Source organism: Oncorhynchus clarkii, chromosome 11, assembly GCF_045791955.1.
Source record: "Oncorhynchus clarkii lewisi isolate Uvic-CL-2024 chromosome 11, UVic_Ocla_1.0, whole genome shotgun sequence".
Lineage (NCBI taxonomy): Eukaryota > Metazoa > Chordata > Actinopteri > Salmoniformes > Salmonidae > Oncorhynchus > Oncorhynchus clarkii.
The window spans coordinates 23,870,614-23,882,408 of record NC_092157.1 but is presented as its reverse complement, the minus strand read 5'-3'; the positions used below and the strand labels follow the sequence as shown (position 1 = coordinate 23,882,408).

General features: G+C 42.5%; 1 protein-coding gene across 1 annotated transcript; it reads right to left on the bottom strand.

The window, feature by feature from the left end:
- Nucleotides 1-2,097: 2,097 nt before the first annotated feature.
- On the bottom strand, nt 2,098-11,366 carry LOC139420688 (metalloreductase STEAP2-like). The gene is made up of 6 exons (XM_071170911.1): nt 11,204-11,366; nt 9,581-10,017; nt 9,342-9,500; nt 7,386-7,913; nt 3,926-4,090; nt 2,098-3,648 (listed from the first exon to the last, which is right to left on the bottom strand). The coding sequence occupies exons 2-6, from the start codon at nt 9,968-9,970 to the stop codon at nt 3,364-3,366; spliced, it is 1,527 nt and encodes a 508-aa protein (XP_071027012.1). The 5' UTR covers nt 9,971-10,017; nt 11,204-11,366; the 3' UTR covers nt 2,098-3,363.
- Between the last annotated feature and the right edge of the window lie 429 nt (nt 11,367-11,795).

Here is an 11,795-nt window from a genome sequence, read left to right as displayed (position 1 = left end):
AATAGAAAAGTAGCATTCACTATGGGGCTGGTATAGCTAAAGCACAATGACATGACAATGTCTCGTACAGCCAGCCCACTTCACATGAGGAGCTGCTCCACTAGGACTGAGAGAACACTGGAGGTGTGTGGCGGATGAGTTGGAGAGCTGGTTGTCGAATTGTTGATGGTGACGATCGAAGGTATTACAAACAAACAGCCTCTGATCGTAGACTTTAGGCTTGTACAACTGCTAGCAGGGGGTTGAGGTCAAGCGTACTTGACACCATGACCAGAATCATATAGTTCTTGTCCCAATTTGGCACCCAATTTCCCTTATAGTGCATTACACATTAAACAATAGTAGTGCAAAGTAGTGCACTATATAGGGAATAGGGTTCCATTGGGACACATGTATATGCTTGGTTTATGACCTACATTCACCATTCCTTTATGTTAAGATGCAGGCTATGAATAGCATGCATACAAAACATATTATCACAATCATTAGCCGTAGCTGCTTTTAGAGGGGCATTTGTTTTCCACTGCTGTCCATTAGAATTTACCAGCCTCTAAAGATAAGCTGCTTTTCAGGCGTGAATCAAAAGGAGATGGAATTAAGCATGTGTGCGAGATGCTCTAAGCGGGGACAGGACAGCTGGTATCAATAAATTGACTGCTTTCTGTGAGAAACCAGTTAGAGATAACTTGTTTAGAGGGTGGGAATCCATAAGAGAGGTACCAAGTCCATCAATGTTGTTAGGCACTGACCCCTAGTGGTTAAGGTGAAGTACTGGCCTGAGTGCATGCAACGCTCCTCTCCTCTGCGCTCCTCTCCGTCTCCTCTTTTCTCTTCAGAGTAGGTGGTTATTCATCAATATATTAAACAATCGGCAACATTTTGTAATTACACGGCAGATGACAGTGAATACAGAGAAATGCACAGTAAATCATATTTACACTGAACAAAAATATAAATGCACCGTGCAGCAATTTCAAATGTTTTACTGAGTTACAGTTCATATAAGGAAATCAGTCTATTGAAATACATTCAATAGGCCCTAGTCTATGGATTTCACATGACTGGGAATACAGATATGCATCTGTTGGTGACAGATACCTTAAATAAAAAGGTAGAGGCTTCAATGGCTGTGTGATTCTGCTGGATATTGGAGGGAACTGGAACACGCTGTCGTCAAGTCGATCCAGAGAACTAGGACATTTTCAGCTTCCAGGAATTGTGCACAGATCCTTGCGACATGGGGCTGTGCGTTATCATGCTGAAACATGAGGTGATGGCGGCAGATGAATGACACGATAATGGGGCTCAGGATCTTGTCAGGATCGTAATTGGTTTTAGAAGTGGGGGGACATATATATATATAATTATCTTCTGTCAGATAAACACTCCAAACAACTACCCGACTGCTCGGAGGCGTCCACATGGTCCTGAGGCACAACATTTCCTAGTTTTGTATCACATTCCAATGTTAAAACTGGGGAGGACAAAAATGGAATTTCAGAATGTGGTGGGGTACATGTCCCCCGTGTCCCCCGTGTCCCCCGTCCCCCCCCTTCCCCAGTGAAAGATCGTCATGTTATCTCTGTGCATTCAAATTGCCATGATAACAATGCCATTGTGTTTGTTTTCCGTAGCTTATGCTTAACCATACCATAACCCCACTGCCACCACGGGGCACTCTGTTCACAACCTTGACATCAGAAAACTTTTTGCCCACACAATGCTCTACACGTGGTCTGCGGTCGTGAGGCCGTCGTTGGACGTACTGCCAAATTCTCTAAAACGAAATACATTTTCAATTTTCTAGAAACATATCTGGTGGACATTCCTGAGGTCAGCTTGTCAATTGCATGCTCCCTCAAAACTTGAGACATCTGTGGCATTGAGATGTGTGACAAAACTGCACATTTTAGAGGGGCCTTTTATTGTCCCCAGCACAAGGTGCACCTGTGCAAGTATCATGCTGTTTAATCAGCTTCTTGATATGCCACACCTGTCAGGTGGATGGATGATCTTGGCAAAGGAGAAATACTCACTAACAGGGATGTAAATAAAATGTGTGCACAAAACTTGAGGGAAATAAGCTTGTTGTGTGTATGGAACATTTTGGGGATCTTTTATTTCAGCTCATGACACATGGGACCAACACCTTACATGTTGCGTTTATATATTTGTTCAGTGTATTTTCAAACATGTTGTCACACATGCTCTTTCAACATACTCTAATACAGGGGGATAGGCTCGATGACAATTTGATAGATTGTTTGGCATGTTGCAGGTTGATAGCTGATATGTTCTCCTACTGACTAGGCTCTCTTAATCCAAGCAGAAGAACTAGGAAATAAACTTATCAATAGTATACAAACATCTGGATCAAGTCTTTGTGGATTGTCACATTATTCACTACTGATGGTTGTGTTGTTGTGAAGTATGACTACTAGTAAATACGTTTTATACCAAGGATAGTGTCATGAAATGATCATTTTTAGGATGCATGTGTATCATACAGTACTGCATTATCAATACACACACAGTATACATGAATGTTGTTCCTTAATTACATGACTTCAATTGACAACAAATATTGATTCAACAATAACCTGCTACATCATTTCTATTGACCGTGTAAAAAATACATTTTTTTTTTTTGGCACATTTTTCTGTCTGTTGAACACAGTGACACAGATCATCTAAAATATGTTTTCTCAAGTGTGTGATTCTCAGTCAACATTCTTACATTGATTTCACATATAATACTATTTTCACATATATCATAATTCCTAAAAGTACATATCTAAAAATACATGGTACTTGGGCTGAACATAATTCCATGGTGACTATTATAATTCTACAACAAGGAAATTGGCAATTTGCAGACAATACTCAGACAAGTCACAGAACCACATTGTGCCTTTTGCAGCACTGACCGAACCACAGATCCAATGGCATATAGCATATAGGCTAATTATCCTTAATATATATTGTCTGGAACTAGGGGCTCATTAAATGCTGTTGGAAATGTTACAGTATGGTTGGTCATGGCAGCGTGTCATCAAAGTGTCACTGAAGAGCAGAGACGTATGTCTGATCGATCATTGGCAGGGCAGTGGTAGCTAGCTAGAGCACTGGCAGAATATCGATAGCTAGATAGGCTATGCTGCAGTCTGGCCCAGTCTGGTTGTGTGGCCCAACCAACCCAGGGCTCTGGCTTCACAGTCCAGTTCCACAATTCAATTTCTCCTCTGAGGATCAATAAAGTTCATACGTCTGCCTGTCTATCTACACATCCACCTATCATCCATCCATCCAGCCAATCCATCCATCCATCCATCCATCCATCCATCCATCCATCCATCCATCCATTCACATGATAGTGACCCTCTCTGGTGAGACGTGTGCTGCTGCCCCAACAGGGTCCTGGCGCAACTGGCTGCTCTCAGCTCCCCGTTTGATCCTGTGGAGCCTCCGTCCCACACAGGGGATCAGCAGGAACACCTTCCCCAGGATGACACACACGGGCAGGGCCAGGGCCACCACGAAGTTAGGGGGTAGGTAGAAACGGTAAGCCTCCTCGTCAAAGGCCCGCTTCCAGCCGAACAGCAGAGCATGGAACGTAGCGATAAGCAGAGCGATGTAACCCAGCGTCGACTTGGGGAGATGGAGAGCGAGAGAAACACATGCATGCATCAACAATACATTATATCACAGCTTTTACATCTACAGTAAGAACATGATTACAAACAACATGAAGAAGACTACTCAGAAAACAAACAAATGTTTTACCCAGAGGTTGACAGCTTGTTATTATTTCTTAGTCACTATTATTAATCAGAGGCCTTTCCATAAGAATGTTCATCATCCTCGTCACCATCTTCATCCTCACCATCACCATTATTATCATCATCAACAGTGTCTGTCTGAGTACCTGAATAAAACTGAACTCCCTCCAGTTGAGGGCGCTGTTAACAGAAGGAATGGAGGTAACGGCCAGGAGAGAAAGGAGCCCGAGGCTCATGATACCAAAGGACAGGTACATCTCTACTCTCCACACCTCCTCCTCATTCCACGAGTTCTCCACGTTAGCATGGACCTGCAGAGAGGAGAACACAGACACACATACATTCAGTAAACACATAATGTATGAATAGAAAACAAAGTCACACAAGCATAGTGTATTCACAAATAAACACTCACTTAACATGAAATAAACTCACAACTGCACGCACACACACACACACACACCTGAGTAAAAATGACAAAGAAAATTAAATATCATCCCTTCAAAAATGCCGCTGCCTGATTTATCTAAATGAGGAGACCTAGTTTTCGGTCTAAATTTGGCAGTGTTCATTCATTAACAAAAGCCTCTACAGTCCACTGGATGTGTCAGTGTGCGTGCGCGCGCGCGTGCGTGTGTGTGCCTCACACAAGGTGAAATAAAGAAAAACCGCATGCAGCATATCAAGCAATTTAAATACAACTGCAGGAGCACCTCAGAGGCCATATGGGTGTAACAGGCCTGAACTAGAGGACAGGCTGACAGGGTGAGGTGGCCTGGATTCACACACACACACCACACATAAACACACAGCCAGAGGTGTGTTTGAGAAGCAAAACACACAGCGAGAGATGTGCTTGAGAGTGCAGCTGATTGTGTGGCCTGGATCGACAGGCACACAGAGCTAGAAGGGTTTGTGTGTGCGTGAGAATGAAGGATGCTGGGAAGGGGGTTGCAGTAAGAGACAGATGAAGGTCAGAGGAGGACGTGAATGAATAAACTGAGATTAAACCGGTGAAGATGCAGATATGCCACACGGATCAGTAGATAAATGTTGGATGTACTACCGTTACATATACTGGAAGATGTATGTTGGTCACAATACCCAATTGGAATGAGAACCTAGCTTATAGTTTCACTTATATGAACAAGAAGAAACACCATCAGGAAAAGATGCATTCTGTGGTCTTCCCAGTGCAGCTGGCTGGCTGTCGTAAGTGTTGTTTATGGCCATGCCTCAGGAGCCACAGCACAAATAGATGAGTCACTCTGAGGCCAAACATCCAATCACTTCCATGTGGGTCACTCTCAAGATTAGAATTATAGAGGAGAATAAAACTGCATAACGGTTACAGTGTTGCTGCATTGTTGCTGATTCACGATTCCAAAGTGAACTTAAATCTGATAAAACATCTACAAACCTCAATTACATAAACAACAGCATTTATGAAGGGTGTCTTTGACCTGACACAAACACTATTCTTCAGATATACTAAATGTTCTATCCATATAGTGTCCATATTGTCTATACATCCCATTACACATACAGTACAAGTCAAAAAGTGTGGACACACCTACTCATTCAAGGGTTTTTCTTTATTTTTTTTTACTCTTGGCATTCTCTCAACCAGCTTAATGAGGAATCAACTTTCAACAGTCTTGAAGGAGTTCCCACATACAGTGCCTTGCAAAAGTATTCATCCACCTTGGCATGTTCATATTTTGTTGCATTGCAAAATGTAATTGAAATTGATTTTTATTTGGATTTCTTGTAATGGACATACACAAAATAGTCAAAATTGGTGAAGTGAAATTTTAAAAATGACTTGTTTACATTTTTGTTTTTTAAATATAAAAAACGGAAAAGTGGTGCGTAAAAGTGGTGAGAGCCCCTTTCAATGAAGCCCCTAAATAAGATCTGGTGCAACCAATTACCTTCAGAATGGGCAACCAATTACCTGAAGTGGTGCAAGCAATTACCTGAAGAATGGGCAAAAATGTAATAGCTATGCACGCTAAAGTCTTCAGTTTTGTTTTGTCTTATTTGTCTTATTTCTTGTTAATTTCACAATAAAATATATTTTGCATCTTCAAAGTGGTAGGCATGTTGTGTAAATAAAATGATACAAACCCTTAAAAATATATATTTTAATTCCAGGTTGTGAGGCAACAAAATTGGAAAAATGCCAAACGGGGTGAATACTTTCGCAAGCCACTGTCTGCTGAGCAGTTGTTGGCTGCTTTTCCTTCACTCTGCGGTCCAACTCATCCCACACCATCTTAATTGGGTTGAGGTCAGGTGATTGTGGAGGCCAGATCTGATGCAGCACTCCATCACTCTCCTTCGTGGTCAAATAGCCCTTACACAGCCTGGAGGTGTGTTGGGTCGCTGTCCTGTTGAAAAACAAATGATAGTCCCACTAAGCGCAAACCAGATGGGATGGCGTATCGCTGCAGAATGCTGTGGTAGCCATAATGGTTAAGAGTGCCTTAAATTCAAAATAAATCACTGACAGTGTCACCAGCAAAGCACCCCCACACCGTTACACCTCCTCTGTGCTTCACGGTGGGAACCACACATGCGGAGATCATCCGTTCACCTACTCTGCATCTCACAAAGACATAGTGGTTGGATCCAAAAATCTGATTTCCATCAGTCTAATGTCCATTGCTCGTGCTTCTTAACCCAAGTCTCTTCTTCTGAAGGGTATGCTTTAGTAGTGGTTTCTTTGCAGCAATTCAACCATGATTTGAGCTATCTCCCCTGAACAGTTGATGTTGAGATGTGTCTGTTACTTGAACTCTGTGAAGCATTTATTTGGGAAGCAATCTGAGGTGCAGTTAGCTCTAATGAACTTATCCTCTGCAGCAGAGGTAACTCTGGGTCCTTCTTTACTGTGGCGGTCCTCATGAGAGTCAGTTTCATCAGAGCGCCTGATGGTTTTTGCGACTGCACTTGAAGAAACTTTCAAAGTTCTTGACATTTTCCAGATTGACTGACATTCATGTCTTAAAGTAATGATGGACTGTTGTTTCTCTTTGCTTATTTGAGCTCTTTCTTGCCATAATATGGACTTGGTCTTTTACCAAATAGGCCTATCTTCTATATACAACCCTTACCTTGTCAAAACACAACTGATTGGCTGAAATACATTAAGAAGGAAAGAAATTCCACAAATTAACTTTTAACGAGGCACACCTGTTAATTGAAATAGATTTTGTTTAAGACTTTTTTGGTTACTACATTAATCCATATGTGTTATTTCATAGTTGTGATGTCTTCACTATTATTCTACAATGTAGAATTTTTTTTTTTTTAAATAAAGAAAAACCTTTGAATGAGTAGGTGTGTCCAAACATTTGACTGGCGCTGTATATGTACACACAGTATATATATTTATACTCTGGACTCAGACATTGCTCGTCCTAATATTTCAATATTTCTTAATTATATTATTTTACTTTTAGAGTGTATTGTTCGATATTACTGCACTGTTGTTGCTAGGAACACAAGCATTTAATGTGTATACGACCAATAAAATGTTAATTGATTTGACACACACACACACACACACACCCTCCCTCCCTCCCTCTGTCCATCACCCACCTGTTGGTAGGCCATGTTGAGGAGCAGGTATCTCTCTGACCTCCTCATGGGGAGACAGAGGCTGTAGAGAACGTGGACACACCCCAGGAAGAAGCTCAGGAGCCCCAGCTGCTTCCTGCTCTGTAGCCAGCCCTCCAGCCAGTGAGGGAACCTCCTGTACTTAGTCCTATAGTACAGCTGGTGGACCGCGGCTAGCTGGCCCGCCAGGTAGACTAGAGCGAGTAGTGTTATGGCCACTGTGGGCAGAGTCCTATTCACCATCTCTATAGGGATCTTATAGAAGTCACTCTGCTTGCTCTTCACATACGGGTGGATGATGTCCCGGACAAAGGAATAGGCGAAGAAGAAGATGGAGAGAGCCACAGTGGCTAGCACGGGGCCTTTCCAGTCGGGGAAAAGGCGCAGGGGCATGTTCTCAATCTCTCTGGAGGAGGAAAGTGCTCCCATGTCCACTGGGGTGAAGTTGAGCTGCCTGGTCAGCTCCATGATCTGCTGTCTGCCCTCTACAGAGTTACTGCAGATGTACACCTTGAGGAATGGGTAATCAAGCAATAATAAATCAAGGTAGTCAATCAGTCAGTCAATCTAATATGTATGACATGGTCAATGTGCATTGCATGTATTGTGAATGTGATGTAATGTGTACATTTTTTTCTAAACAACCTCACGGAAGGCTTACCTTGTCAATCATAGGCATGAAATAACAAATAATTAGCAGATATAATTATGTTAAAGGAAAACATGGTTGTGGTTGTTTCTACCCCTTGTGACTGAGACAAACACAATCTGATTCCCTGGTTCATAATATTGAGCTTGTTTTTTCATTGTCCCAATTGTGTTAATTGAATTTACTGTGTGTGTGTGTGTGTGTGTGTGTGTGTGTGTGTGTGTGTGTGTGTGTGTGTGTGTGTGTGTGTGTGTGTGTGTGTGTGTGTGTGTCTAGAATGGTTTTATTTGAAGAAGGATGGCAGCGTAAAATGTTATTCTCAGTTGTAGAGTCTCACTATAATCCTTGCATAATATTTGGAGGAATTAGTCTCCCTCCCAGGCAAGCACAGACCAGACTGTTAATGCTTTAACCAGCTCAGTAGCCTGCCTTACACTCCTTCTAGTGAGGATATCATAGGAATAAAGACGAGGGTGCAGTGACTTTACCCTGAGATGTGATATGTCATAATCATGTTTGACCTGTCCCCCGCATATGACATCATCATGCCGTAGGGGGAGGGTATGTAGTATTGAGGAGAATGTCAGTGCACCTCTTTGAAAGGTCAGCCAATCAGATTGTGTCAACAACAATGGTTTGTAACAACTGACACTGAACAACTGAGAATGATGTAGAGAGAGGTAGCTGCTGTCCAAAAGATCACAACAAACGAGTGCTTAGGACAATGGATGCTTAGAGACTATCAGCAGCCATTTGGCTGATCCTGTTGCAGAGTCTGATGCTGCCATTTAATTTCTCTGTAGACGGATGTTAGCCTAACTTGGTTCCAGATCTGTTTGTGCGGTCTTGCCAGTTCGGCACCACAGCGGTAAGAGATCTGGAACCATGCTAGACAGACAGGTCAACATCTATACTGCCTTGGCTGCCAACAATGTTTTTTCAGCAGATTCAGCTCTGGGTCCAACTTTAATAGACTGAGTGGTTTGTTCCCTGCAACAAGTCTGTACAAGGGGAGACATTCTATTTATGTAAAAATACTAATTTAGTCCTAAGTCGCTCTGCGTGGTTTATGCAATACAATATTTATAAGTTAGAAATGAATGACTAACTGTGCAATGAGTTAAAGAGTGAGACAGTGTTTGATCCTGAATTCATTCTGAATAAGTAACTCCTGAAATTAACCTTTTGTGAAAATGGCACCCTTTTCCCTAAATACTTCACTACTTTTGAGCAGAGCCCTATGGGACACAGGGAGCCATTTGGGACACAGACCTCTTCTTCCATCTTACCTGCCTGCTGGCATCTTTGGGTCCAGACTGCATAGCCCAGGCAGATATGACATTAAAGCCCTTCACAACTGTAGAGTCTGGGAGCAGGGAGGCCAGGTACTCAGCGTTGGACTCAGGGTACTGGTTCACACGGCGGTTATTGCTCACGTCCACCAGAACCTTAGAAGAAGAAGTAGAATGGAAATGTGTCTTTTTGCTCACAACCAAATCCCCTGACACACACACACAAACACACACACCTTCCCTGCCAGCAGATGCTTGAGGTCCCAGAGAACAGAATAATGCTCCCTGCGGATAGCGAGGAAAACCACAGAAGCTTTACCCACAGCGTCTTCATGGTGGGTCACATCAACAACATGAGGGAAGAACTCAGCGGCCCGTTTGGGTTGGCGGCTCCCCACCACCACGTGGAAGCCACAGCGGAGCAGACGGATGGTCAGGCACTTGGAGAAGTCACCCGAGCCCAGGATGGCTACAACAGGCTTGGGGAGGGGGCCGTGGGGAGGAGGGTCCCTGGGGCCATTCTTCCTTACCCCGTTGGGGAGGAACAGGGAGGGGGTGGTAGGGTGGGTTGTGTCGGTGTAAGCCGGGCTGCTGCAGCCGCTGCCCAGCATGGAGATGGTGTCCATCCTTAGGCTCCAGACCTCTCCTGTCCTTTAGGAGGACGTCTCAGGTTCTAGGATGGTGGAATATGGTCAGTTAGTTATGTACAGTACTTGATTTGAGCATAGAGATCGATGGTGTCTGGCTATAACTTTACATTATAAGAATAAAAGTACACTGAATATTCACTGTGTAGTACATTGCCTCCAACTGTGTCAACTGCAGTTTGCTTGCTCTCTGACCAGAAGAGAGGAAGTACCCTTGGTAACATCTATCCACCCAGCTGCCTGGCTCCCTAGCCTATCAAGAAGGAATTCCTCCCTTTTACTCTGCAGGATGCAGCAACAGCTTGTTAGGCCAAGCATAGTCACACTGGAGACATTCATTGCAGAGTGTTATTAGTTTGGGATGCTGATTGTTCCTTCTTTGGTGGTCTGGACATTTTAATACTGGAAACACATTATGATGATGCAAAGCTTGGGGACCTTAATTTGTTATATTAAATTATCGAACTGCCTGCAAATTGTAGATGCAATCAAATTAGATAAATCAGATTAGATAAATCAGGGTGGAATCTAATATATGTAGTTGATGTACTGTATGTCTAACCAGCCAAAAAAGATATGTTGTCTAATTCATATTAAAATTATATTAACCTACTAGACTACCAACTACAACATGACATTAAATTAGTATAGTAGGCTATAGGTTGCTTTCAGGTTATTAAAAAAAAGAATTCTCAAAATATGTCGCCATATTTTGTAATCTTATCATATATAGATCATACTATTTTAGATTATCTAACCTATGACATATTTTGTGAAATACAGTATAATCTACACATTCAACATTTTTGAAAGACACTAGCATGTCACAATATGTCCTTTGGTGACTTTGAAATATCTTCTCGTAAAATGTGCTATTTATTAACCTGTAGAACTATTACTACTAACAATTTACTATATGCTAAAAATAATTCACAGTAAACCATGTATTCCTAATGTTAGAAAAATAATCCCGCCAATCGAGGTTTAGACAATATGACTCATCTCATCCAGAATAGATTGCTGCTAGTGCAGAATAACCAGGCTCCACATCGCAGAGGAATTATTTAGCTTCAGACTCCATTATACAATGTAATACATTATTACGCTTTACAAATACAGCCTACTATAGCTCACAGGTGTATGCACATAGATTGTAGGCTGCGTGTCAAGTGTGTGCAAATTCGTGCGTTAATCGCAAGGTTACAGCCATACCTTTCATGGAGCTGGTAAGGACACCACTGCACGAATAACACACATCCAGCCAGCTGATCGCCACAGGTCTGTCTGTCGGACTCCCCTCCCTCTCTCTCTCTCCTAGGTGGATCTGGCTGTGGCTGTGCTTCGGCTCAGCAGCGATGTCATGCATACAGACACTGAGCGGATTCCTGTCTTGCAGGCAGAGCACGTACCAGCGACGAGCATCACACCACGCACAAAGGGGAGGTAGCGCCACGCACTAATGCAACGCAGGTAGTCCTCAAAACGAGGTCTCCTTCAGTTAGGGACACAGGTCATATCCTTTTAGGATTTTCGTGTTGGAGTAGTATCATTCATTTGCAAAGGCTAAATCCCATGTGAGGTTGAATTTTGATAAAAGAAAAGGACCAGTTGAGCATCCTCAGATCAAACCGTTTCATACAAAAAAACGGGCCAAGTCCCAGTTAGAATAGGATAAAGTCATATTTGTCAACATTACTCCCGTTTTTATACATTAGAAATGATAAAGAATACAGAAGTAATTATAAACAAAGTATGACTTGCATATGTATTCTCTCTCCATCATAACATAACATCTCCATCATGT

Coding starts and splice junctions, on each gene's coding strand:
- LOC139420688 (XM_071170911.1), bottom strand. CDS start 9,970: ATGGACACCATCTCCATGCTGGGCAGCGGCTGCAGCAGCCCGGCTTAC. Junction 7,914..9,341: donor CCAAAGATGCCAGCAGGCAG/GTAAGATGGAAG, acceptor CCATTCCTCAAG/GTGTACATCTGCAGTAACTC. Junction 3,649..3,925: donor GGGAGTTCAGTTTTATTCAG/GTACTCAGACAG, acceptor CATCTCCCCAAG/TCGACGCTGGGTTACATCGC.